General features: G+C 44.4%; 1 protein-coding gene across 5 annotated transcripts in view; it reads right to left on the reverse strand.

Moving 5' to 3' along the window:
- LOC125461125 (triple functional domain protein-like) overlaps positions 1–24,456 on the reverse strand; it is a 636,773-nt gene that overhangs the window by 255,783 nt on the left and 356,534 nt on the right. For all 5 annotated transcript variants that reach the window (XR_007249410.2, XM_048549570.2, XM_048549543.2 and 2 more), the window contains one exon: positions 15,958–16,057. Coding sequence is in view for 4 of the 5 variants with exons in the window: in XM_048549570.2 (XP_048405527.1) it covers positions 15,958–16,057 (100 nt within the window). In the remaining variant the exon portion in view is untranslated. The remainder of the gene's footprint in view (positions 1–15,957; positions 16,058–24,456) is intronic.

The raw sequence follows: 24,456 nt of genomic DNA on the forward strand, positions 1-24,456 counted from the left end.
GGGGAGCGCGAGGGAGGGGGAGCGCGAGGGAGGGGGAGCGCGAGGGAGGGGGAGCGCGAGGGAGGGGGAGCGCGAGGGAGGGGGAGCGCGAGGGAGGGGGAGCGCGAGGGAGGGGGAGCGCGAGGGAGGGGGAGCGGGAGGGAGGGGGAGCGGGAGCGTGTGGGAGCGTGAGTGAGCGTGTGAGGACGTGTGAGGACGTGTGAGTGAGAGAGTGTGAGTGTGTGAGGGAGTGAGTGAGCGTGTGAGGGAGCGTGTGGGAGCATAAGAGAGAGTGTGAGTGAGCGTGAGCGAGAGTAACAGTATGAGTGAGTGGGAGTGTGAGGGAGTGTGAGGGAGTGTCAGTGAGAGTGTTAGGGAGTGAGAGTGTGAGTGGGAGTGTGAGGGAGTGAGTGAGAGAGTGAGTGTGTGAGCGAGTGAGTGTGAGTGAGAGTGTGTGAGCGTGTGAGGGGGGAGTGTGAGGGGGAGTGTGAGGGAGTGTGTCAGGGAGTGAGAGCGAGAGTGACAGGGACTGAGAGCGAGAGTGACAGGGACTGAGAGCGAGAGAGTGTGAGAGTGTGAGGGAGTGAGTGAGCGTGTGAGGGGGAGTGTGAGGGAGTGAGTGAGAGAGTGAGAGTGTGAGGGAGCGTGTGGGAGCGTGAGAGAGTGTGAGAGTGTGAGTGAGCATGAGTGAGAGTAAGAGTGTGAGTGAGTGTGAGTGAGCATGAGTGAGACTAAGAGTGTGAGTGAGTGTGAGTGAGTGTGAGTGAGCATGAGTGAGAGTAAGAGTGTGAGTGAGTGGGAGTGTGAGGGAGTGTGAGGGAGTGGGAGTGTGAGGGAGTGTGAGGGAGTGTGAGGGAGTGTGAGGGAGTGTGAGGGAGTGTGAGGGAGTGTGAGTGGGAGTGTGAGGGAGTGAGAGTGAGAGTGTGAGGGAGTGAGTGTGAGTGAGAGAGTGTGAGGGAGCGTGAGTGAGAGTGAGAGTGAGAGTGGGAGTGGGAGTGGGAGGGAGTGAGTGAGCGTGTGAGTGAGCGTGTGAGCGAGCGAGCGAGGGAGAGAGCGAGGGAGAGAGCGAGGGAGAGAGCGAGGGAGAGAGCGAGGGAGAGAGCGAGGGAGAGAGCGAGGGAGAGAGCGAGGGAGAGAGCGAGGGAGAGAGCGAGGGAGAGAGCGAGGGAGAGAGCGTGAGGGAGCGTCAGTGAGTGTGTCAGGGAGTGTGAGTGAGAGAGTGAGTGAGCGTGTGAGGGAGTGAGTGAGTGAGTGAGAGAGTGAGTGAGTGTGAGAGTGAGTGAGAGAGTGAGTGAGAGAGTGAGTGAGAGAGTGAGTGAGAGAGTGAGTGAGAGAGTGAGTGAGAGTGAGTGAGAGTGAGTGAGAGTGAGTGAGAGAGTGAGTGAGAGAGTGAGTGAGAGAGTGAGTGAGAGAGTGAGTGAGAGAGTGAGTGAGAGAGTGAGAGAGTGAGAGTGTGAGAGTGTGAGAGTGTGAGAGAGCGTGTGGGAGTGTGAGTGAGCGTGAGTGTGAGAGAGAGTAAGTGAGAGTGTGAGTGGGAGTGTGAGGGAGTGTGTGGGCGTGTGAGGGAGTGAGAGAGTGAGAGTTTGAGCGAGCGTGAGTGAGCGTGTGGGAGCGTGAGTCAGAGTGTGAGGGAGTGAGAGAGAGTGGGAGTGTGAGGGAGTGAGTGAGCGTGAGAGAGTGTGAGAGAGTGAGAGAGTGAGCGTGTGAGGGAGTGTGAGTGGGAGTGTGAGGGAGTGAGAGTGAGTGTGTCAGGAAGTGAGAGTGAGTGTGTCAGGGAGTGTGAGGAAGAGAGTGAGGGAGTGTAAGCGAGCATGTGAAGGAGTGGGAGTGTGAGTGAGCGAGAGTGTGAGCGAGCGTGTGAGCGAGCGTGTGAGGGAGCGTGTGAGGGAGCGTGTGAGGGAGCGTGTGAGGGAGCGTGTGAGGGAGCGTGTGAGGGAGAGAGAGAGAGAGAGAGTGTGAGGGAGTGAGTGAGCGTATGAGGGAGTGAGAGAGTGCGCGTGTGTGAGGGAGTGAGAGTGGGAGTGTCAGTGAGAGTGTGAGGGACTGTCAGTGAGAGTGTGAGGGAGTGTGAGTGAGTGTCTGGGAGTGAGTGAGAGAGTGAGAATGTGAGGGAGCATGTGTGAGCGTGTGGGAGCGTGAGTGAGAGTGTGTGTGAGGGAGGGTGTGAGGGAGGGTGTGAGGGAGGGTGTGAGGGAGGGTGTGAGCGAGGGTGTGAGCGAGGGTGTGAGGGAGGGTCAGTGAGTGTGAGTGAACGAGAGTGAGCATGTGAGAGTGTGAGTGAGCGTGAGAGTGAGCGTGACTGAGCGTGAGAGTGAGCGTGACTGAGCGTGTGAGGGAGCGTGACTGAGCGTGTGAGGGAGCGTGACTGAGCGTGTGAGGGAGCGTGACTGAGCGTGTGAGGGAGCGTGAGTCAGAGTGGGAGTGTGAGGGAGTGAGGGAGTGTGTGAGAGTGTGTGTGTGTGAGTGGGAGCGGGAGTGTGAGTGAGTGTGTCACGGAGTGTGAGTGAGAGTGTGAGGCAGTGTGAGGGGGAGTGTGAGGCAGTGTGAGGGGGAGTGTGAGGCAGTGTGAGGGGGAGTGTGAGGCAGTGAGTGAGCGTGAGTGAGCGTGTGAGAGAGGGAGTGTGTGAGGGAGTGTGTGAGGGAGTGTGTGAGGGAGTGTGAGTGAGTGTGAGTGCGAGTGGGAGTGGGAGTGTGAGGCAGTGTGAGGGGGAGTGTGAGGCAGTGTGAGGGGGAGTGTGAGGGAGTGTGTGAGGGAGTGAGAGTGCGAGTGAGTGGGAGTGTGAGGGATTGGGAGTGAGTGGGAGTGTGAGGGATTGGGAGTGTGAGGGAGTGTGTGAGGGAGTGTGTGAGGGAGTGAGAGTGCGAGTGAGTGGGAGTGAGTGCGAGTGCGAGTGAGTGCGAGTGAGTGCGAGTGAGTGCGAGTGAGTGGGAGTGAGTGGGAGTGAGTGGGAGTGAGTGGGAGTGAGTGGGAGTGAGTGTGAGTGTGAGTGTGAGTGTGAGTGTGTGTGAGTGGGAGTGGGAGTGGGAGTGGGAGTGTGTGGGAGTGGGAGTGGGAGTGGGAGTGGGAGTGGGAGTGGGAGTGGGAGTGCGAGGGAGTGGGAGTGGGAGTGGGAGTGGGAGTGTGAGTGGGAGTGTGAGGGGGAGTGTGAGGGGGAGTGTGAGGGGGAGTGTGAGGGGGAGTGTGAGGGGGAGTGTGAGGGGGAGTGTGGGGGGAGTGTGAGGGAGTGAGTGAGCGTGTGAGGGAGTGTGTGAGAGAGTGTGTGTGAGGGAGTGAGAGTGGGAGTGAGAGTGAGAGTGTGAGGGAGTGTAATTCAGAGTGTGAGGGAGTGTCAGTGGGAGGGTGAGGGAGTGAGTGAGAGTGAGTGAGTGAGTGAGTGAGTGAGAGTGTGAGGGAGCGTGTGAGCGCGTGTGGGAGCATGCGGGAGCGTGAGTGGGAGTAAGAGTGAGCGTGAGTGGGAGTAAGAGTGAGCGTGAGAGGGAGTAAGAGTGAGAGTGAGTGGGAGTGTGAGGGAGCGAGTGAGCGTGTGAGGGAGCGTGAGTGAGCATGTGGGAGCGTGAGTCAGAGTGAGAGTGTGAGGGAGTGAGTGAGCGGGAGTGAGTGAGCGTGAGGGAGTGTGAGAGTGTCAGGGGGAGTGTCAGGTGGAGTGTCAGGTGGAGTGAGAGGGGGAGTGAGAGGGGGAGTGAGAGGGGGAGTGAGAGGGGGAGTGAGAGGGGGAGTGAGAGGGGGAGCGCGTGTGGGAGCGTGAGTGAGAATGTGAGTGAGCGTGATTGGGAGTAAGATTGTGAGTGAGTGGGAGTGTGAGGGAGTGAGTGAACGTGTGAGGGAGTGTGAGTGGGAGTGTGAGGGAGTGTGTGGGAGTGTGAGCGAGTGAGAGAGAGTGAGCGTGTGAGGGAGCATGAGTGAGCGTGTGGGAGCGTGAGTCAGAGTGTGAGTGTGAGGGAGTGAGTGAGCGTGTGAGGGAGTGTGTGAGAGAGTGAGTGTGTAAGAGCGTGTGAGTGGGAGTGTGAAAGCGTGTGAGTGGGAGTGTGAGGGAGTGTCAGTGAGAGTGTGAGTGAGTGTGTCATGGAGTGAGAGTGTGTGTGTCAGGGAATGAGTGAGAGTGTGAGTGAGCGTGAGTGAGCGTGAGCGAGAGTGTCAGGGAGTGCGAGCGGGAGTGTCAGGGAGTGTGAGCGAGCGAGAGTGAGCATGTGAGAGTGTGAGTGAGAGTGTGAGTGAGAGTGTGAGTGAGCGTGTGAGGGAGCGTGTGAGAGCGTGCGTGAGGGAGCGTGAGGGAGCGTGAGGGAGCGTGAGGGAGCGTGAGGGAGCGTGAGGGAGCGTGCGTGAGAATGTGTGTGTGAGAGAGTGAGTATGAGAGAATGAGAGAGGGAGTGACAGAGAGAGAGAGAGAGGGAGGGGGAGGGAGTGAGAGAGTGAGAGTGAGAGTGTGTGTGTGAGAAAAAGTGTGTGTGTTTGGGAGGGGGCGGTTGCATACAACCCAAACAGATAGTGAGAAAGGAGTCAAGTCTGAGGCTGGTACAGTTGAGAAAAAGTCCAAGTCAAATAGCAAAAGTAGGCAACAGCTAGACAGTGAACAAGGCAGGACTGATAAATTAAGTTGCATTTACACAATGGCAAGAGCCCTGACAGGCAAGGTAAATGAACTCAGGACAGGTATGGGAACATGAGTCTGGAATATCACAGCTATTACAGCAATTTGGCTCAGGGATGGATAGAATTGGTAGCTTAAAATTCCTGGATATAGATGCTACGTGAAGAACAGAAAAGGGGGCGAGAGAGGTCGGGCAGTGGCATTTTTGGTTCGGGGTTAACAATACAGCTGTACTTATGGAGGATATTAAGAGGGGTGGGGGGCTACATCCAGTAAAGTTATTTGGGTTGAGCTGAAAAATAAGAAAGGGATGGTCACCTTATTGGGATTGTACCAGAAATTCCCAAAAGAAAGCAGGAAATTGAGAAGCAAATTTGTAAGGAGATCTCAGTTATCTGTGAGAATAGTAGGGAGATGACTTTTGCAAACACAGACTGGAGTACCACAATATTAAGGGCTTGGATGGAGAGGAATTTGTTAAGAGTATACAAGAAAATGTTCTTATACAGAATGTGTTTCAAAAATCATAGAATCCCTACAGTGTGGACACAGGCTATTTGGCACAAGTCCACACCGATCCATCCCCCTATAAGCCACCTAATCTCAACGTCCCTGAACACTACAGGCAATTTAGCATGGTCAATTCACTTAGCCTACACATCTTTGGACTGTGGGAGGAAACCAGGGCACCCAGAGGAAACCCACGCAGACAGAGGGAGAATGTGAAACTCCACACAGTCGCCTAGTGGTGGAATTAAACCCAGGTCCCTAGCACTGTGAGGCAGCAGTGCTGACCACTGCACCACCCTAAGTGGATGTATCTACTACAGAAGGAGCAAAACTTGACGATCTCTTGGGAAATAACACAAGGCAAGTGATTGAGCTGTCAATGGGGGAGCACTTTGGGGCCAGTGATCATAGTTTTATTTGTTTTAAAATAATTATGCAAAATGATTAACTTTTAGATCGGGTTTAAGTTTGAAATTGGAGGAAGGCCAATTTTGACTATTCAGCAAGAATGTTCAAATATTGATTTGGGGCAGCTATTTGCAGGTAAATGGACATCTGGAAAGTGGCAGGCCCTCAAAAGTTAGATCATGGAACTCTAGGAGAAAGTATGTTCCTGTTAGGGTGAAGGGCTGTTAGGTGTAGGGAATGCTGGACGACTACAGAAATTGAGGTTCTGGTTAAGAAATAGAAGGAAACATACATCGGGTCACAACAGCAGGCATCAGATGAATCTCTTGAGGAGTATAGGGGCAGTAGATGCATACTCAAGAGGGAAATCAGGAGGGCGAAAAAGGGACATGAGACAGTTTTGGCATTTAGGGGTAAAGAGAGTCCAAACAGATTCTAAAAGTACACTAAGGACATAAGAGTAACAAAGGAGAGAACAAGGCCCCTTAAAAAGCAACAAGGCCACCGATGACTGGAACTGCAGGCAAAGAGTAAGACACTAAACAAGTATTTTGCATTAGTGTTTACTGTGGAGAAGGAAATGGAAGATAGACAATTTGGAGAAATAATTAGTGATTTCTTGAAAAGTGCCCATATTACAGGGGAGGAAGTGCTGGAAGTCTTAAAACACAATGGTGTAAAATTCCCCAGGACCTGATCAGGTATACCCCAGAACTTTGTGGGAAGTGATTGCTGGACCCCTTGCTGAGATACCTATATCATCAATAGCAATTGAAGTGCTAGAAAACTGGAGGTTAGCTAACATGGTGCCATTATTTAAGAAAGGTGGTCAGGAAAAACAAGGCAACTAGAACCTGGTGAGCCTGACATCAGTGGTGGGCAAGTTGGAGGGGATTCTGAGGGACAGGATTTACACATATTTGGAGAGGCAAGGACTAATTAAGAATAGTCAACATGATATTTTGCATGGGAAACTGTATCTCATGAACTTGATTGAGTGTTTTTGAAGGAGTGACGAAGAACGTTCATGAAGGCAGAACGGGGATGTTGTCTGCATGTACTTCAGCAAGGTATTCAACAAGGTTCTATGTGGTAAACTAGTCTACAATGTTAGATCATATGGAATATGGGGAGAACTAGCCATTTGGGTATAACATTGTCTCGAAGGTAGGAAACAGAGGGTGATTTTGGAGGGTTGTTTTTTGGGCTGGAGGCTGGTGTGCTGTGCTGCAAGGATCAATGCTCGGTCCACTGCTTTTTGTCATTTATATAAATGATTTGAATGTGAATACAGGAGATATAGTTCGTAAGTTTGCAGATGGCACCAAAATTAGTGGTGTAGTGGAGTGCGAAGATTACCTCAGAGTACAAACAGGACATTGATCAGATAGCATGATGAGCCAAGGTGTGGCAATGGAGTTTAATTTAGGTAAATGTGAGGTGCTGCATTTTGGAAAGGCGAATCATGGCAGGACTTAAATACTTAATGGTGAGGTCTGTCCAGTGTTGTTGAACAGAGACCTCGGGATGCAGGTTCATAGTTCATTAAAAGTGGAGTCTGAAGTAGACAGGATAATGAAGGTGGTATTGGATACACTTGCCTTTATTGGTCAGCATATTGAGTATGGGTGTTGGGAGGCCAGGTTGCAGCTGTACAAGATATTGGTTAGGCTACTTTTGGAATATTGCATTCGATTCTGGTCTCCCTGCTATAGGAAAGATGTTGTGTAATTTGAAAAGATTTAGAAAAGATTTACAAGGATGTTCTCAGAGTTGGAGGGCTTGAGCTATAAGCTGCGGCTATTTTCCCTGGAGTGTGGAAGCTGAAGGGGGACGTTTTAAAAGTTTATAAAATAATGTACGGCATGGATAAGCTGAATAGCCAAGGTCTTTTCCACTAGATAGGAGGGGCCAAGATTAGACAGCATAGATTTAAGGTGAGAGAGTAAAGATTTAAAAAGGACAGTTTTTCAAGCAGATGCATGCATTCAATGAGCTTCCAGAGTAGGTGGTGGAGGCTGGCACATTACCAAAATTTTAAATGCATCTCGATGGGTACATAAATTGGAAGGGTTTAGAGGGACATGGGCCAAAAGATAACAAACGGGACTAGATTAGCTTAGCAAATCTGGTCGGCAGGAATGAGCTGGGCCAAAGGATCTTGTTTTTGCACTGTAAAACTCTATGACTCTTAAATTCTGGAAACTGCACATACACAAATAAACATGGAAATTCTGATGGTGCTGTCAATGACTTTGTGTTTCTCCAGATGGTTCCACTGTCAGGATTGCACTTGAATGCAATAACGTAGAAATCAGTGACCTGGCAAGAACACCCACTATTATTATGACTGTAAAACTCTTTAAAATTTTATTTCTAAACAGGCATTTTTTTTGTCCAAAAGTGTCCATAATTACTGCTTTGTTTATCCCGAAAGAATAATGTTATATTTACTAAACCGAAAGTATTATCATAATGGAAATATTTAAGTTATTTTTACGAAAGAAAGGCCATTCATATTCCAGTTAGAAGCAGTGAGCATTTCATGATCATTTATTTGAAAGACTTTTTTTATTTCTACAGATTAGTTAGAACTAGTATTTGTACAATGTCTTCAGGATTTTAACAATGCTTCAGTGAAGTACAGACGGGAAAACTGACAGTATTTTTCAGAAGACAATGTACAAATATCCAGACTCATAGAGAGTTGATCGGAATAGCTGGAATCTCTAAACTGATACAAATCAAACTTGTAGTGCAAACAGTGCCTGCATTCTATGAATCTATCTGTAGTTAATTCATTCTGGTTACAGATCTGAATCAGATTTTTAATTACTCTAAGACTAGATTTCTTGACAATGAATACTGATTCATCTTGAAAAAAAATTCTAACCTTTGGGCAACTCTTTAGCACAGCACAAATATGTTTTATTGAACATAAACATAGAGGATTCAAATGAAAATTTGTATTCTGGAAAATGGCTATTCATTCAAGAGTAAGCATTCTTGGAAGAATTTTTAAAATTGAGCAGAAACATCTGCTTAAAATGGTTCTAGAAAGATAATGAGGCACTGATATGACTGCAGTTGTCTTTATACTGTCTTAACGGAATACCTATTGGCAAATCATTGTTGGATTGAACTAACTCCATTGGTTCATATTATTTTCAGGTGTATGATTGGTGAAGTCCACTGTGTGCCATTCTGGATTAAACCTTGTGGGCACTTTTCCAATGTCTATCCAATTAAAAGGTTCTTTCTATGTGAAAACAGAAGTTATCTATTAGAGTTGTTTTAATTGAGTGCTATGTAGGAGAATAAAGTATTCTTTTTCATTTCTCAAAATCATGAATATATAATAATACTGAGCGATATGGTGTTGCATGGAAACAACTTTAGTATATGCATGCTGACAGGCACATATTACATACAATAAAAATGATCCTACAGTGGAGAAGAATGGAATCAGCAGACACAAAGTCAAACTGCTAACATAAAATCAAAATAAGGGTCAATTGGCTCAATGGCTGGTTTGCAATATAGAATGATAACAACAGTGTGGATTCAATTCCCACACCAGTTGAGGTTTCCACAAAGGATTCTCCTTCTCAACAACTCCCCTTGCCTGAGGCATGGTGACCTGCAGGTTAAACCACCATCTGTTGCTTCTATCTAATGAGAGAGCAGGCCGAAAATCTGGCAAGAATATGGCAACTTTACTTTTTAATCTTTATTTATACAGAAGTCCTTCTAGAGGTGAACAATTAAAGGAGATCTTCAAACAGAAATAGACATTAGCTGAAATTCTATTTTTTAGATGTTTCAGGCTTAATGAATTTTGTAAATCAGTAAATGCTCATAGAGGCATTTCAAATGTTTACTCCAGAAAAAAACATTCAAGTAGAGCATTGCCATTACTAGACTGCTCATCCAGTACTGACGTTGAACAAGTGATCGGAAAATTTAATGACTGTGGATGAGTTGAGAGTAATTGGGATTAGGGGGAGCTGAATGCTATTGACGTATGTGTGGAAACCAATGCTCTGTTTTTGTTTCAAGGGGATAGCATTTAAAAGACTAACAGCAGGGGCCAATAAAACCCTAACTATTGGACAGGGCCAGTGGTAATGCTAAAAGAGTGGAAGGGAAGCAACTACAGGAGATACTCTAGCTAAAAACAATAGAACAAGCCAAAAGTAAATACTCTGCTGAACATTAGTGTTGGGAAAGCATTATGGAGTGGTTAAATTTGTCAAAGGCAGCAACAGATTAAGTTGAAGCATTTGTCACACGATGACAGGATGTCATTTGTAACTTGAAGATCCATTTCATTTCTGCGGCAGGGATGGAAACCTAACTGGAGGGATTCAAACATTGAGATCCTTAGTAGGCAATGTTCAAAGAATAAGAGGGTCGTTAAAGTTTCAAGTGCAAAGGGGCCTCAGGATGCTTCAATCAGCGAATAACAACAGATTTTAAGAATGAAACAAAATATCTGCCAAGTATCATTAATAAATTAATTAATGGAGACCAAGAGAAGAATGTGAAAGACCAACAATTTTGTGGGAATAGGATTGAGGAGTAGGAGATTGGTTGTCTGAACATAGTGGGTTTGAAGGGAGCATGAGGGGACATAAGAGAAAGATGTGAGTCTAGGGGTTGAACACGACATGCTTTAGAGGATATTTGGTCCAGTGGTCTAATGACTGCAAGTTCGAGGTAACTGATCAGGAAGTCTTGACCTTAGTGACATAACAGTCTGAGTGTGGAGCTAACAGGGGAGGGATTGTGTAAGACAGTGTGCAGTACAGAAAAGAGGCTAGATGTTACTTTTGTCTTTCAAGGTGATCCTGAAGTATTGAGCAGTCTTAACACAACATTTATGCAGTCCAATAAAATTTGGCAGTGGATGGCTATATTATATCTCTAAGTCTGTTGTCCCTTGGAATTAAGGAAGCAGAGATGAGCGTCATACGGTGAAAATGCAAGCATTACAAAGAGTGTGGTTTTTTTAGAACTGTGGTACCAAACTGGAGGACAGAGTGCAGTATTACAAGTCAGCAGCTGCAGAAATGTAGTGGAGAATTTAAAAAAAAGTTACTAGTTTGATTTTGAAACTGCAGTTGTGAGTGAATTTAGCTATTTTTTCAGGGGGTGGCGGTGGTGGTTAAAGGATGGAGGGACAACTAGGTCTTGGAAAGAAAATGTGGGTGCAGCGGGAGAGGAAACCTGTGATTGCTACAACAGAAATAGTAATATCGTGTGTAATGATATGGTCGTAGGATGACTGTTATAATGAACTTGAGAGAGATTCAGGTAGGACATGATAACAATAAACTCAAGGAAGTCACAGCATGATGAGATAAAGACTGAGAAGTCATTCTGGGCAGAGACTGAGGAAGAGAAGCATTGAAGATAATGCAGTGAGAAGATTTTTAAATGGTCTTATCTATTATGTCCCAGAATGTTGTGGGAACTAAGGGAGGAAGTTGTGAGATCCTTTGCAGAAATATTTGCATCATCTGTAACAATGGGCAAGATGCCTGTTGGCTGGAGGGTGACTAATGTTGTACCTTTATTTAAGACAGGCTGTAAAGAGAAACTGGGAAACTACAGTCCCGTGAGTCTGACTTCGATTATTGGTAAATTGTTGGAGGTGATTATAAAAGATAGGATTTATGGATATTTAGAGACAAAAATTGATTAGGGATAGTCAGTATGGTTTTGTGAGAGGAAAATAGTGTCTCACAAACACAATTGAGTTGTTTGAAGAAGTTGCCAAAAAGATTGAGGGGAGAGCAGAAGATGTTGCTTACTTGATTTTTAGCTAAGCCTTTGACAAGGTTTGGCAGGTAAACTAATTAGAAAAGTTAGGTCACATGGGATGGGGTGGTTGCCAACTGTATATTAATTGGCTTAATGGCAGGAGACACACAATGGTGGAGGGCTGTTGCTTTTTGGGCCGAATACCTGTCACCAGTGTTCCACAGGCTCAGAGTCCTCTTTTGTTCGTCATTTATGTAAATGATTTGGATGGGAATACAAGCAGCATGGTTAGTAAGTTTGCAGATGGCACAAATTGGTGGCATTGTACTCAGGGAAGGAGGTTTTCTAAGATTACAAAGGGATCTTGATCAAATAGAACATTACAGCACAGTACAGGCCCTTCGGCCCTCGATGTTGTGCCGACCTGTCATACCGATCTTAAGCCCATCTAACCTACACTATTCCATGTATGTCCATATGCTTATCCAATGATGACTTAAATGTACCTAAAGTTGGCGAATCTACTACCGTTGCTGGCAAAGCATTCCATTCCCTTACTACTCTAAGTAAAGAAACCACCTCTGACATCTGTCCTATATCTTTCACCCTTCAATTTAAAGCTATGCCCCCTCGTGCTCGACGTCACCATCCTAGGAAAAAGGCTCTCCCTATCCACCCTATCTAACCCTCTGATTATTTTATATGTTTCAATTAAGTCACCTCTCAACCTTCTTCTCTCCAATGAAATCAGCCTCAAGTCCCTCAGCCTTTTCTCGTAAGACTTTCCCTCCATACCAGGCAACATCCTAGTAAATCTCCTCTGCACCCTTTCCAAAGCTTCCATATTCTTCTTATAATGTGGTGACCACAACTGTACACAATACTCCAAGTACGGTCGCACTAGAGTTTTGTACAGCTTCACCATAACCTCTTGGTTCCGGAACTCGATCCCTCCATTAATAAAAGCTAAAACGCTGTATTTCTTCTTAACAGCCCTGTCAACCTGGGTGGCAACTTTCAAGGATCTGTGTACATGGAAACTGGGTCACTGCATTGAAAAATGGCAGATGGAGCTCAATCTGGAAAAATGTGAGGTACTGCATTTGGTACAACAATCAAGGGTAGGGCTTATACAATTAATGCTCAGGCCTTCAGTAGTGTTGTAAAATAGAGACACTTAGGGGTGCACATACACAATTCTTTGAAGTTTGGGTCACATATATACAGGGTGGTTAAAGAGGCGGGCGGCACACTTGCCTTCATTGCTCAGTCCTTTGAGTTTAGGAATTGCTAAGTCAAGCGAGTTTTGAGAAAATTTGTAGCTCAGGTTGAGTTTCTGGAGGTGAGTTTGCTCGCTGAGCTGGAAGGTTAGTTTTTAGACGTTTCGTCACCATTCTAGGTCACATCATCAGTGAGCCTCCGGTGAAACGCTGGCGTGATGTCCCACTTTCTATTTATCTGTTTAGGTTTCCTTGGGTTGGTGACGTCATTTCCTGTCCTTTTTAAGCGCTGGTGTTATGTCCCTCTTTCTATTTTGGGGTTTAGGTTTCCTTGGGTTGGTGATGTCATTTCCTGTCCCTTTCTCAGCGAAAAGTGATGATGATGTTACCCAGAATGGTGACGAAACATCTGAAAACTAACCTTCCAGTTCAGCGAGCAAACTCACATCCAGATTGGTAAGTCAAGTTGAGGCTATGCAGGACATTGCTGAGACCTCTTCTGGAATACTGTCCATATTTGTACACCCAGTTATCGGATTGATGCTGTTCAGGTGAGAGGGTTCAGAAAGAGATTTAATAGGATATTGCTGGGTATCGAAGGTTTGAGTTATAAAGAAAGGACAGACTGGGATTTTTTTTCACTGGAGAATAGGAGATTAACAGCCAATATTATAGCAGTTTATAAAATAATGAGAAGGGTAGATAGAGTAAACGCTAACTGTCTTTTTCCTAGGATGGGCAATTTCAAAACTAGGGGGCAAGCTTTTAAGATGAGAGAAATTCTAAAAAGGCGCAAGGGGCAAATTTTTTAACACAGCCGGTGGTCTACATGTGGAATGAACTTTCCGAGGAAGTGGCAGATGTCGGTGCAGTTACAAAGTTTAAAAGGCATTTGGATAAGTACTTAAATAGGGAAGGTTTGTATGGATATGGGCCAGGGGCAGACAGATGGGACTAGTTTAGTTTGGAGTGGACTGAATGGTCCATTTTCATGCAGTATGACTCTATGATGTGTGATATTTCCAGAGAAGTTGTCGTCTGGAGGATGTTTGAGAATAAACACAAAATCACAAGTACTACTAACTGGAAGAGATGCTGTGATCCCTTACACCTGCTTCATGACTCAAAATGATCACTGCTGATTTACTGCCTCAACTCCACCTTCCCATTCAATTCCTATTTTCCTCGGTTCCGTGAGGCCAATACTTAACAATGGAACTTCCACTTCTTGTGGAGTAGGAAGTTCCAAAGATTCACAACTCTTTGAATGATGCTTCTCTTCATCTGAGTCCTAAATTATTAGGCCTTTTCCTATGTCTACACCGCTCCTATCTAGATTCCCAGCCTGCAGAAACGGCTTCTTTATCTATCTTGTCAAGTTCCTTCAGAATCTTATGTTTTCAACTGGATCATCTCCCATTCTTCTAAAACCCAGTGTGTAAGTAAAGGCCCAGTTTACTCAGCTTCATATTATAAGACATACCTCTCCTCCCAGGAACCAGTCTACTGAACCTCTGCAGTCCTGCGTCCAAAGTAAGTATATATTTCCCATAAGGAGACACAAACTGCACAAATTACTTCATTTATAGTCTCACCAAAATCCTGTAAAAATTGTAGCAAGGCTTTATTCTTGTTTCAATGAATCCCAGGGCAAAAGATCCAACATCGCTTATTTAAGCAGAAAAAACAGCAGTGGTGAATGAACAAAAACAAAGTTGCTGGAAAAGCTCAGCAGGTCTGGGAGCATCTGTGGAGGAGAAAACAGAGTTAACGTTTCATGTCCGGTGACCCTTCCTCAGAATTGTTCTCATAATAGCATGCAATTTTCAATTTCATTGAACAACAGGATGGCAGAAAGAGGAGTTATTACTCGTTACGTTCCATGTGTGCTTAAACAAAACACAAGTCTTCATGCCAAGTGATCTTCGACCTGACGTCAGCTAATTTCCCATGAGATTTTAGGATTTCTGCCATTCTCATGGAACGTTCTCTGGTTCAGTTGGGCTTGGTTCATAATCTTGAGCATATGGGCACTTCCCAAGACTGGGATGACTCGCAAAGGATCAGAAACACACACTCGAAGGACCATGCTATCCCATGAACATTTTATCCAGTTCCAGATACAACATTTTAGGAATCATGTGCAGGCATTGTAGAGGATGCTGGAAAAAAAATGACCAGAATGGTTTCTATGATGAGGGGCTTCGGTCACCAGGGCTGATTAGACAAGCTGGGGCTGTTGTCCTCTGAGTAAAGGAGGTCGTACAGGAATTTCTTCTCTCAAGGCGGAAATAATCAATGGAGTTCTTTACCACAGAGCTGTAGATATTGGGTTGTTGAGTACATTAAAGACTGAAATTGAGACATTTGTAATCAATGCAGTCAAAGGTCATGAGAAAAGAAAACAGGAATTTGGAGTCTAGGATGATCAGATCAGTTACGATCTCACTGAATGGGGAACAGATTTTGATGGGCTAAATGGCTTACTTCTGCTTCTATATTTTAAGATCATTCAGTTTTGAAAAGGAATTAGGTGGTGTTTCTGTTTACTGCACACAGATTTACCTCCCTGGAAGACCACTAATGCGAAGTTTAGCTTTGAAAGTTTTTTGCCATGATAGGATTTTGTCAAGAGAAGACCTTCAGGATGCTGAGGCGCTCTTCTGGCTATAGAAGAATTACACCAGATCTGCATTCTGCCTTACCCAGTGTAAAGATATATGCATTCTCCTGTTCACTTCAAAAGATCAGTAACCAGAACCATAATTTGCTACTGTTTTCTTTAGCCGATTGTGATGTTTCAATCATCACCCAATTTAATGCAATACAAATAAAGAACAAACTCGGTCCTTCCCTTATCATTGGTCTCAACACCATATCCAACAGCATTCTTGTTGGCCGTCTTAAAGATGTTTTCTGAAGTACTTCTAAAGCTTCAGTCACTTTCAACTGAAACACTGCAAAATTGAGAGCCACAAGAGGGCTTATGGAAATAAGATGCCACATTGAAATCAGAGATCAAGCATTCAACCATTTAAACATCCTTACTTCCTGTTACAGGCCAAAAATATTATTCTATATCCAACCTACATTTCCTTACAAGTAATATTTTTCTCTGTGAACAACACTGAAGGTAAATGAGAGTAATCTAGCATTTGGTTTTTTTACATACATCTTTTCAACACCCACACAATAATCATAAACTACAACTTGTAAGCAGATTATATGTTGTAGCACATCAATGGCACATTCACGTTAACTGTTCAATGTGTGTAGCAACATCTTTATAGCGAAATAAACATTGAGTAACATTTCAGTTTCTGGTTACAAGTTTATCTATGTGATAAGTTAAGAAATCCTACTCATTGGTTAACCACTGCGCTTTTAATTGTACAGAGTGCTATTTCTGGAGCCAATTCATTGCACTGAAATCTACCTGTCAACGCTTAGTGTTGGTTGGTTGGAAACTACAAAATATCACCTACCTTGTCACTGTCCAGAGTGTTTTGTGATGTCCGTGATGCAATGGAGATTGTGTCAGGTTGACTGCTTGCGTCTCCCTGACTGTCTAATTCTTCTCCATCCCTGAAATAAAATAAAATTTCTCATCGTCTTTTGTACTTCAGATGAACATTAACAAAGACTGTGGTCCTTAATTATTGCATATTTCTCACTACAATACCTTGTTGCTGTCACAAATTTACTTCTGAATATCCGAACATGAGACTTAGAAGGAGGAGTCAGCCAGGCAGCCTACTCTATCATTCAAGAGGATTATTGCAGATCTGATTGTGGCCTCAAGTCTACATTCTCACCCTATTCTTGATCATCATCAACTCCTTTTTAAAATCAAGAATCTATCTGACTCTGCCTTAAAATATGTAATGATCTTGCCTTCAGCAATCGGTAGGGAAAGACAATGGCTAAGATTCACAACACGCACAGAAAAAAAAATTCTCTTCAGCTTCGTCAGAAGGACAGATATGCTTCCAGCATGCACTCTGTCAAGTCTGCTCAAGATCCAAAATTGTACATTAAAAGGTCAAAGTAACTTTGACTAAACATTATTTCCTGGGCAACTTGAACCTGAGCTTGCCTCTTTTAACTTTTATGGCAACCGATCGTTGATCTGCGATCTGCCAGGATCCAGGATGGATTAAGTTGCTAGAGGTCAAAAATCTCTTGGATCACCAATCAGGAATGCATGTGGGGGTTCACACTAAGGCTGAAAAGAACACAATTGTGAGAATTTGAAACTGACGGGGACGATTCATTTAGGGGGAGAATGTCTGAAACAGAAAGAGATCCGCACTGTGAAAAGTAGTTCTGGGTTAAAAGAGACAGAAGTAAACCCTGGGGACTAAGAATCCCTGGGATCAAGAATGTCAAATTACCATTTAAGAGTCAGTGTACCTGTGAAGTGCGTTGATCAGCTTTGATAAAAGTTAAAAGTTCTGCTTCAAGTTGCCCAAAAGATAATGTTTCGTCAAAGTTACTTAGATCTTTACATCTCCAATGCAAGGAAGAGCGACAGATCCAAACTTTCCTTGTAAAATAATCCCTCTATCCTGGGCCGATGCAAATAAACTTCGAAAAGGCAGATCCCACTTCTATAGAAACACGTTTGTAATATTTCTGAAGAAGGGTCTAGACCTGAAACGTCAGCTTTCCTGCTCATCTGATGCTGCTTGGCCTGCTGTGTTCATCCAGCTCTACACCTTGTTACCTTCGTAATATTGATGCTTGCTGATCATGCTTGGCTCATTCATTCTCACCAAGTTTAGCTACTGACACAGAGATAGTACGGACTGTAGATGCTGGAGAATCTGAGATAACAAGTTTATCTATATGCTAAGTTAAGAAATCCTACTCATTGGTTTGTCTCTGCATTTTCAATTGTACAGAGTACTATTTCTGAAGAAGGGTCGAGACCTGAAACGTCAGCTTTCCTGCTCCTCTGACGCTGCTTCGCCTGCTGTGTTCATCCAGCTCTACACCTTGTTATCTCTTGCTACTGATACATTTTCTTTGGTTCTTGAACTTGTGGCCACACAGATCGTAGTAAGCAAGGACATATGCATCATAGGGAGCTTAGGGAGAATGAGGCATACACTGCACAGGAGGTGGGCGAAGCAAGGTCAACATTAACAAGATCAACATTATTTGAAGTTAGAGAGTTCATTAATCAATCAAATAGCAGCAAAGAAAAAGCTGTTCTTGAACCTGTTGGTACGTGAGTTCAAGCTTCCATATCTTCTGCCTGACAAAGAGGTTGTAGGATAGCATTACTGGGGTGAAAGCAGTCTTTGATGTTGTTGATACATTCTCGTTGCCACAGAGAGGCTAAATGGAGTCCACAGTTGGAAGTCTGGCTTATGTGATGATTTGGGCTGTGCGCACAACCATCTGTAGTTTCTTCCACTCCTGGGCAAAGCAGTTGCCATACCAGGTCGTTGTGCACCCAGATAACACACTTTCTGTGGTGTATATGTTTAAGCAAGATCGCTATGCAAGGTGTTGAGAATGTCAGATTATTCATAGTGATGCTTTAAAATGTCAATTTATTTCTAACACAAAAGAGAATGGGGTCTTAAGGATAACCAACCTGTACTTCTAACATGGATACCAGGCTCATGAGATTTATATTGCCACGCAGACAGGCTTTGAGGAAGAAGGTTTTGTTTAAAAGATTTCCCTAAAAAACAGACACAAGGAGTCTGCCAGGATCCAGGAAGGATTAAGTTGCTAGAAGTCAAAAATCTCTTGGATCACCAGTCAAGAATGAATGTGGGGGCTCACACTAAGGCTGAAAAGAACACATTTGTCAGGATTTGAAACTCATATGGAAGATTCATTTAGAGGGAAAAAGTCTGAAACAAAAAGAGATCCGCACTGTGAAAGGTAGCTCTGGGTTAAAAGTGACAGAAGTAAACCCGGGGGGTAAGAATCACTGGGATCAAGAATGTCAAATTACAATTTAAGGGAGGGTCAGTGTACTTGAAGTATCTTGATCGGTTATGATAAAAGTTAAGAGTTCAGGTTCAAGTTGCCCAACAAATAAGGTTTAGTCAAAGTTATTGCTTGTTTGCTACAGTTCAATTGTAAACACGTGAAAATCTTGAAGGTAATCCTTTCATCTATTAGCCTGAATTTTGAATTTAATTTCATCAAAGTTATTTGTTTCTCTGCAGATCATTACGAATTAGGTTCTAGAAACAATGGCCTAGATTTTCTAATGACCAGATGGTCACTATTACATCATAGGTGAGAATTGTGCAAGGGGACCATATGGAATTCCCATCATAGCACACTCTGAAAGAAATACTGAGAAAATTGAAGAATTCACTGGGGATTTCCCCCCCTTGCCTGGAACCCTCCAAAAGTATCCATTTAAACTGGATAATTCAGAGCATTCCAATGAAATTAAGTAAATAGTTACACAGAAGAAGTTAGACCATGAAATACATTATCAAATTCCTACCGACTTTCTCGTAACCTCACACACACACACAACCCAACTGCATCTCCACCAGATCACTTACACCACTAGATCCTGGCTGATATTCCTTTTTCTCAACCTAGGAAACAGCATCTTTGCCCCCCTCCTGCCAGACACAGTCCTTCCTCCTCCACCATTGGGCCTGACCCCACATTCACCAGCTGTGGACCTGATCACCACTTTCACCCATTCTGGATCGAACCATACCCTTCTCAACTATTCTGGGCTTGATCCTCCTTCATTCCTGAAAGCCAACTCCTTTTCCCCGTTCTTAACTCAATGCCTCTTTTACCATCCCACCCAATATTTTTTGTCCTCGCCACCCACCTAGCCCTTACCCTGTTCCGGACCCAACCCCACTTTGCTCCTTGGGAGTAACCTCAATGAGCTTGCTCCTGCCCTGACACCCATTCCCTCACTCTGAACCCAACCCCCTTCACCCTATGGAGCAAACCTTGCTTCAGCTGTTCGAACCAATCCACTTTCCCTGGTATGGATCCAATCACCCTCTTCTCATCTGCTATGGACCCAACACTTCCACACTTCATCCTCCCATTCATCATCTCCCCCAGATTAGATACCCTTTCACCCTGAAGGGGTCAACTTCTTTCTCCTGTTTCAGACCCAACTCCACTCCCTGAATTCTCCCACCTTGCATCTCGACACCCTATATACTTAGCAACATACTCTGCTGGCATGCAATTCCAACCTAGCTGGCACCCTGCTTTTCAGCCCCCTTATTCATCTGTAATGACCTCCGGACCTCACAACCACCTTATGGACTTACTGTTTGAGAGCAGCTATCAAAATGGCCATCTGTGATCCTGGATGCTTGGATGTCAGAATAGGGCAGCTGATTACTGTGAAAAAAAAACCGCATGTGCCGCCCCCTGACTGTCCTGCACTACAAGAAAACTGTCAGAATGGATGTATGGATCCATATTCTGATGGAGCCATAATCAGAACCTCCTGTCAGATACATGGAACTCTCTCTTCTTGTAAGAAAGAAGGGCTGCAGCAACAATCTGTATGAGATCGCTACTCTTCGGAAAATCTGATGCAATGACTTGGCTGCAATGTTGGAGATCCCTTGAGTGCATGAAAATGCTGCACGTTTCCAATCACATCTCTTCCACCATAATATCGCCAGAAGTGAGTTCCCTTCATGCCCCTACATAGTCACCTCTAGAATTCTACACTGATATATCCTCAGCCTCCTCTTCATTCTTACCTACATGTGTACCCTCGACTTCATAACTGTATGGTGTATATTCCTTTTTATTTAATCTGCTTAAGTTTATTGGAGCACCTATTTTTAATCATTCATGGGAATGTGAAGGTCACTGGCTGGGACACATTTATTGCCCATCGCTGGTGCTATGATGTTGTGGCCATAACAGAGACATGGGTTTCTTAGGGGCAGGAATGGTTGCTGGATGTTCCAGGGTTTAGAGCACTTAAAAAGAATAGGGAGGGGGAGAAAAGAGGAGGGGATGTAGCATTACTAATCAGAGAGGGTATCACAGCTACAGAAGCTTCCATTGTCGAGGAAGATCTGCCTACCGAGTCAGTATGGGTGGAAATTAGGAACAGCAAGGGAATAGTCGCCTCGTTAGGGGTTTACTACAGGCCCCCCAATAGCAGCAGGGAGATTCAAGAAAGCATAGGTTGGCAGATTTTGGAAAAGTGCAGATGTAGTAGGGTTGTTGTAATGGGTGACTTTAATTTTCCCAATATTGATTGGAACCTCCTTCGAGCAGAAGATTTGAATGGAGCTGTTTTTGTAAGGTGTGTTCAGGAGGGTTTCCTAAGAGGCCATTCTAGACTTGGTGCTCGGAAACGAGCCAGGGCAGGTATCAGATCTTGTGGTGGGAGAGCATTTTGGTGACAGTGACCATAACTGCCTCACATTCTACATAGCTATGGAGAAGGAGAGGATTAGGCAAAATGGGAGGATATTTAATTAGGGAAAAGGAAACTATGATACGATTAGACATGAGTTAGGAAGCATGGACTGGGAGCAATTGTTCCATGGTAAAGGCACTATAGACATGTGGAGACTGTTTAAGGAACAGTTGTTGGGAGTGATGAATAAATATGTCCCTCTGAGACAGGCAAGAAGGGGTAAGATAAAGGAACCTTGGATGATGAGAGCGGCGGAGCTTCTCGTCAAAAGGAAGGAGGTAGCTTACATAAGGTGGAGGAAGCTAGGGTCAAGCTCAGCTAGAGAGGATTACAGGCAGGCGAGGAAGGAGCTCAAAAATGGTCTGAGGAGAGCCAAGAGGGGGCACGAGAAAGGCTTGGCAGAATGGATTAGGGAGAACACAAAGGCATTTTACACTTGTGTGAGGAATAAGAGAATGGTCAAAGAAAGAGTAGGGCCGATCAGGGATAGCATAGGGAACTTGTGTGTGGAGTCTGCGGAGGTAGGGGAAGCCCTAAATGAGTTTTTTGCTTCTGTCTTTAAGAAAGAAACAAACTTTGTAGTGAATGAAACCTTTGAAGAGCAGGTGTGCATGCTGGAATGGATAGAGATAGAGGAAGCTGATGTGCTGAAAATTTTGTCAAACATTAAGATTGACAAGTCGCCAGGCCCGGACCAGATTTGTCCTCGGCTGCTTTGGGAAACGAGAAATGCAATTTCTTCGCCACTTGCGAAGATCTTTGCATCCTCGCTCTCCACTGGAGTCGTACCTGAGGACTGGAGATAGGCAAATGTAATTCCTCTCTTCAAGAAAGGAAATAGGAAAATCCCGAGCAATTACAGACCAGTAAGTCTCACGTCTGTCGTCTGCAAGGTGTTAGAAAGGATTCTGAGGGATAGGATTTATGACCTTCTGGAAGAGCATGGCTTGATTAAATGCAGTCAACACGGCTTTGAGAGGGGCAGGTCATGCCTCACAAACCTTATCGAGTTTTTTGAGGATGTGAATAGAAAAGTTGATGAGGGTCGAGCTGTGGATGTGGTGTATATGGACTTCAGCAAGGCATTTGATAAGGTTCCCCACGGTAGGTTCATTCAGAAGGTCAGGAGGAATGGGATACAGGGGAACTTAGCTGTCTGGATACAGAATTGGCTGGCCAACAGAAGACAGCGAGTGGTAGTAGAAGGAAAATATTCTGCCTGGAAGTCAGTGGTGAGTGGGGTTCCACAGGGCTCTGTCCTTGGGCCTCTACTGTTTGTAATTTTTATTAATGACTTGGATGAGGGGATTGAAGGATGGGTCAGCAAGTTTGCAGACGACACAAAGGTTGGAGGTGTCGTTGACAGTATAGAGGGCTGTTGTAGGCTGCAGCGGGACATTGACAGGATGCAGAGATGGGCTGAGAGGTGGCAGATGGAGTTCAACCTGGATAAATGCGAGGTGATGCAATTTGGAAGGTCGAATTTGAAAGCTGAGTACAGGATTAAGGATAGGATTCTTGGCAGTGTGGAGGAACAGAAGGATTTTGGTGTGCAGATACATAGATCCCTTAAAATGGCCACCCCCAAGTGGACAGGGTTGTTAAGAAAGCATATGGTGTTTTGGCTTTCATTAGCAGGGGGATTGAGTTTAAGAGTCGTGAGATCTTGTTGCAGCTCTATAAAACTTTGGTTAGACTGCACTTGGAATACTGGGTCCAGTTCTGGTCGCCCTATTATAAGAAAGATGTGGATGCTTTGGAGAGGGTTCGGAGGAGGTTTACCAGGATGCTGCCTGGACTGGATGGCTTATCTTATGAAGAGAAGTTGACTGAGCTCGGACTATTTTTATTAGAGAAAAGGAGGAGGAGAGGGGACCTAATTGAGGTATACAAGATAATGAGAGGCATAGATAGAGTTGATAGCCAGAGACTATTTCCCAGGGCAGAAATGGCTAACACGAGGGGTCATAGTTTTAAGCTGGTTGGAGGAAAGTATAGATGGGATGTCAGAGGCGGGTTCTTTACACAGAGAGTTGTGAGAGCATGGAATGCGTTGCCAGCAGCAGTTGTGGAAGCAAGGTCATTGGGGACATTTAAGAGATTGCTGGACATGTATATGGCCACAGAAATTTGAGGGTGCATACATGAGGATCAATGGTCGGCACAACATCAGTGGGCTGAAGGGCCTGTTCTCTGCTGTACTGTTCTATGTTCTATGTTCCTAATTGTTCAGGGGGTGATTAGGAGTCAATCCTAATGCTGTGAGCGTGAAGTCACATGTAGGCCTGACCGGGTAAGACTGACAGATTTCGTTCCTTGAAGAACAAGATTGAGTTTTACACTATTAGGTTAGCTTTACATCCAGATTTTTGTTGAATTCAAATTTCATCATCTGCTCCCGGAACATCAATTAGCCTGTGGGTCAGGATTACTAGTCCAGCAACACTGCCACTATACCATAACTTTGACAGTATTAAAGATGCCAAATAAACATAATTTGTTATTGATTAGTATATTGCGACAACTGCCAAAAGTGAAGAAAAACTAAAATACATTTTTTATTAAACAATGACCTTTTCTTTATATCGGAGGTCTTAATAATTAAACATCACTCACACAGCACATAAACACATAACTTGCATACAGTGGCTTTAGTTCTACACCATTCTAGAAAAAAGTGAAAACAAATGTTTGTGCAGAGAAACCGACAGTTTTCTCAAAGTTGACAGGTGCAGAACAAGAAATTAAATCAGAGGGGTCTAGGACAGAGAGTAACAAACAATAACATGGAAAATTGATACCAAAGTCTTCACTAGATTATGTAATTGAAGCGGGTATCAACTCAAATATTAAGAATAAATGAATAAGGAGTTATACAAGAAGACAATACAGAAATGTAGTGAGATAGTTGCCACATGGGATTAGGACCGCTGCTCGTGTGAATAATAAACAACAATACATATTTACTGGGTTGAATGATCTGTTGCAATATTCCAATATTGTTGTGAAATTATTTTATGGTGTTAAACGTGCAGAACTGGAAACAAAATGAAGTACTCCAATAAATTGGAATCATTAAACGGGAACACACTCCTTTTCCCAGGATGCGTGCAATTTCAACAACATCCGTGACAAAGTGACCAATTTGATCAGCTCTGCATTCATCTCCTCACAGAGTCACTGCCTCCATTCATTGTAAGGCAAGTCAGCATTATATGTCATTTATAAAGATTCACTTCTGAAATTCACCAAGGCTCCTTCAACAAACAGCACCTTCCAAACTCTCAGTTATCACCAAAAAGAACAAGAGCAGCAGATACATGGGAACACAACCATTTCCAAATTCCCACCAAGTCAGAAACCTGCCTTACTAGGAACAAAGTTATTGGTCCCTCATTGTTGCTGAGTCAAAAGTCTGGAAGTTGCTCGCAACGCTATGGATGAGAACAGCACAAGAACGTGGCTCAGCATCATCTCCTCAGGGCAATAAAGAATGCAAACAAATGCTGCCATCTACCAGCTAGACTCCAACATCTCAAATTAATAAAAAAATGCAAACAGCGCTCAAGCCATATCAATT

Source organism: Stegostoma tigrinum, chromosome 2, assembly GCF_030684315.1.
Source record: "Stegostoma tigrinum isolate sSteTig4 chromosome 2, sSteTig4.hap1, whole genome shotgun sequence".
NCBI lineage: Eukaryota > Metazoa > Chordata > Chondrichthyes > Orectolobiformes > Stegostomatidae > Stegostoma > Stegostoma tigrinum.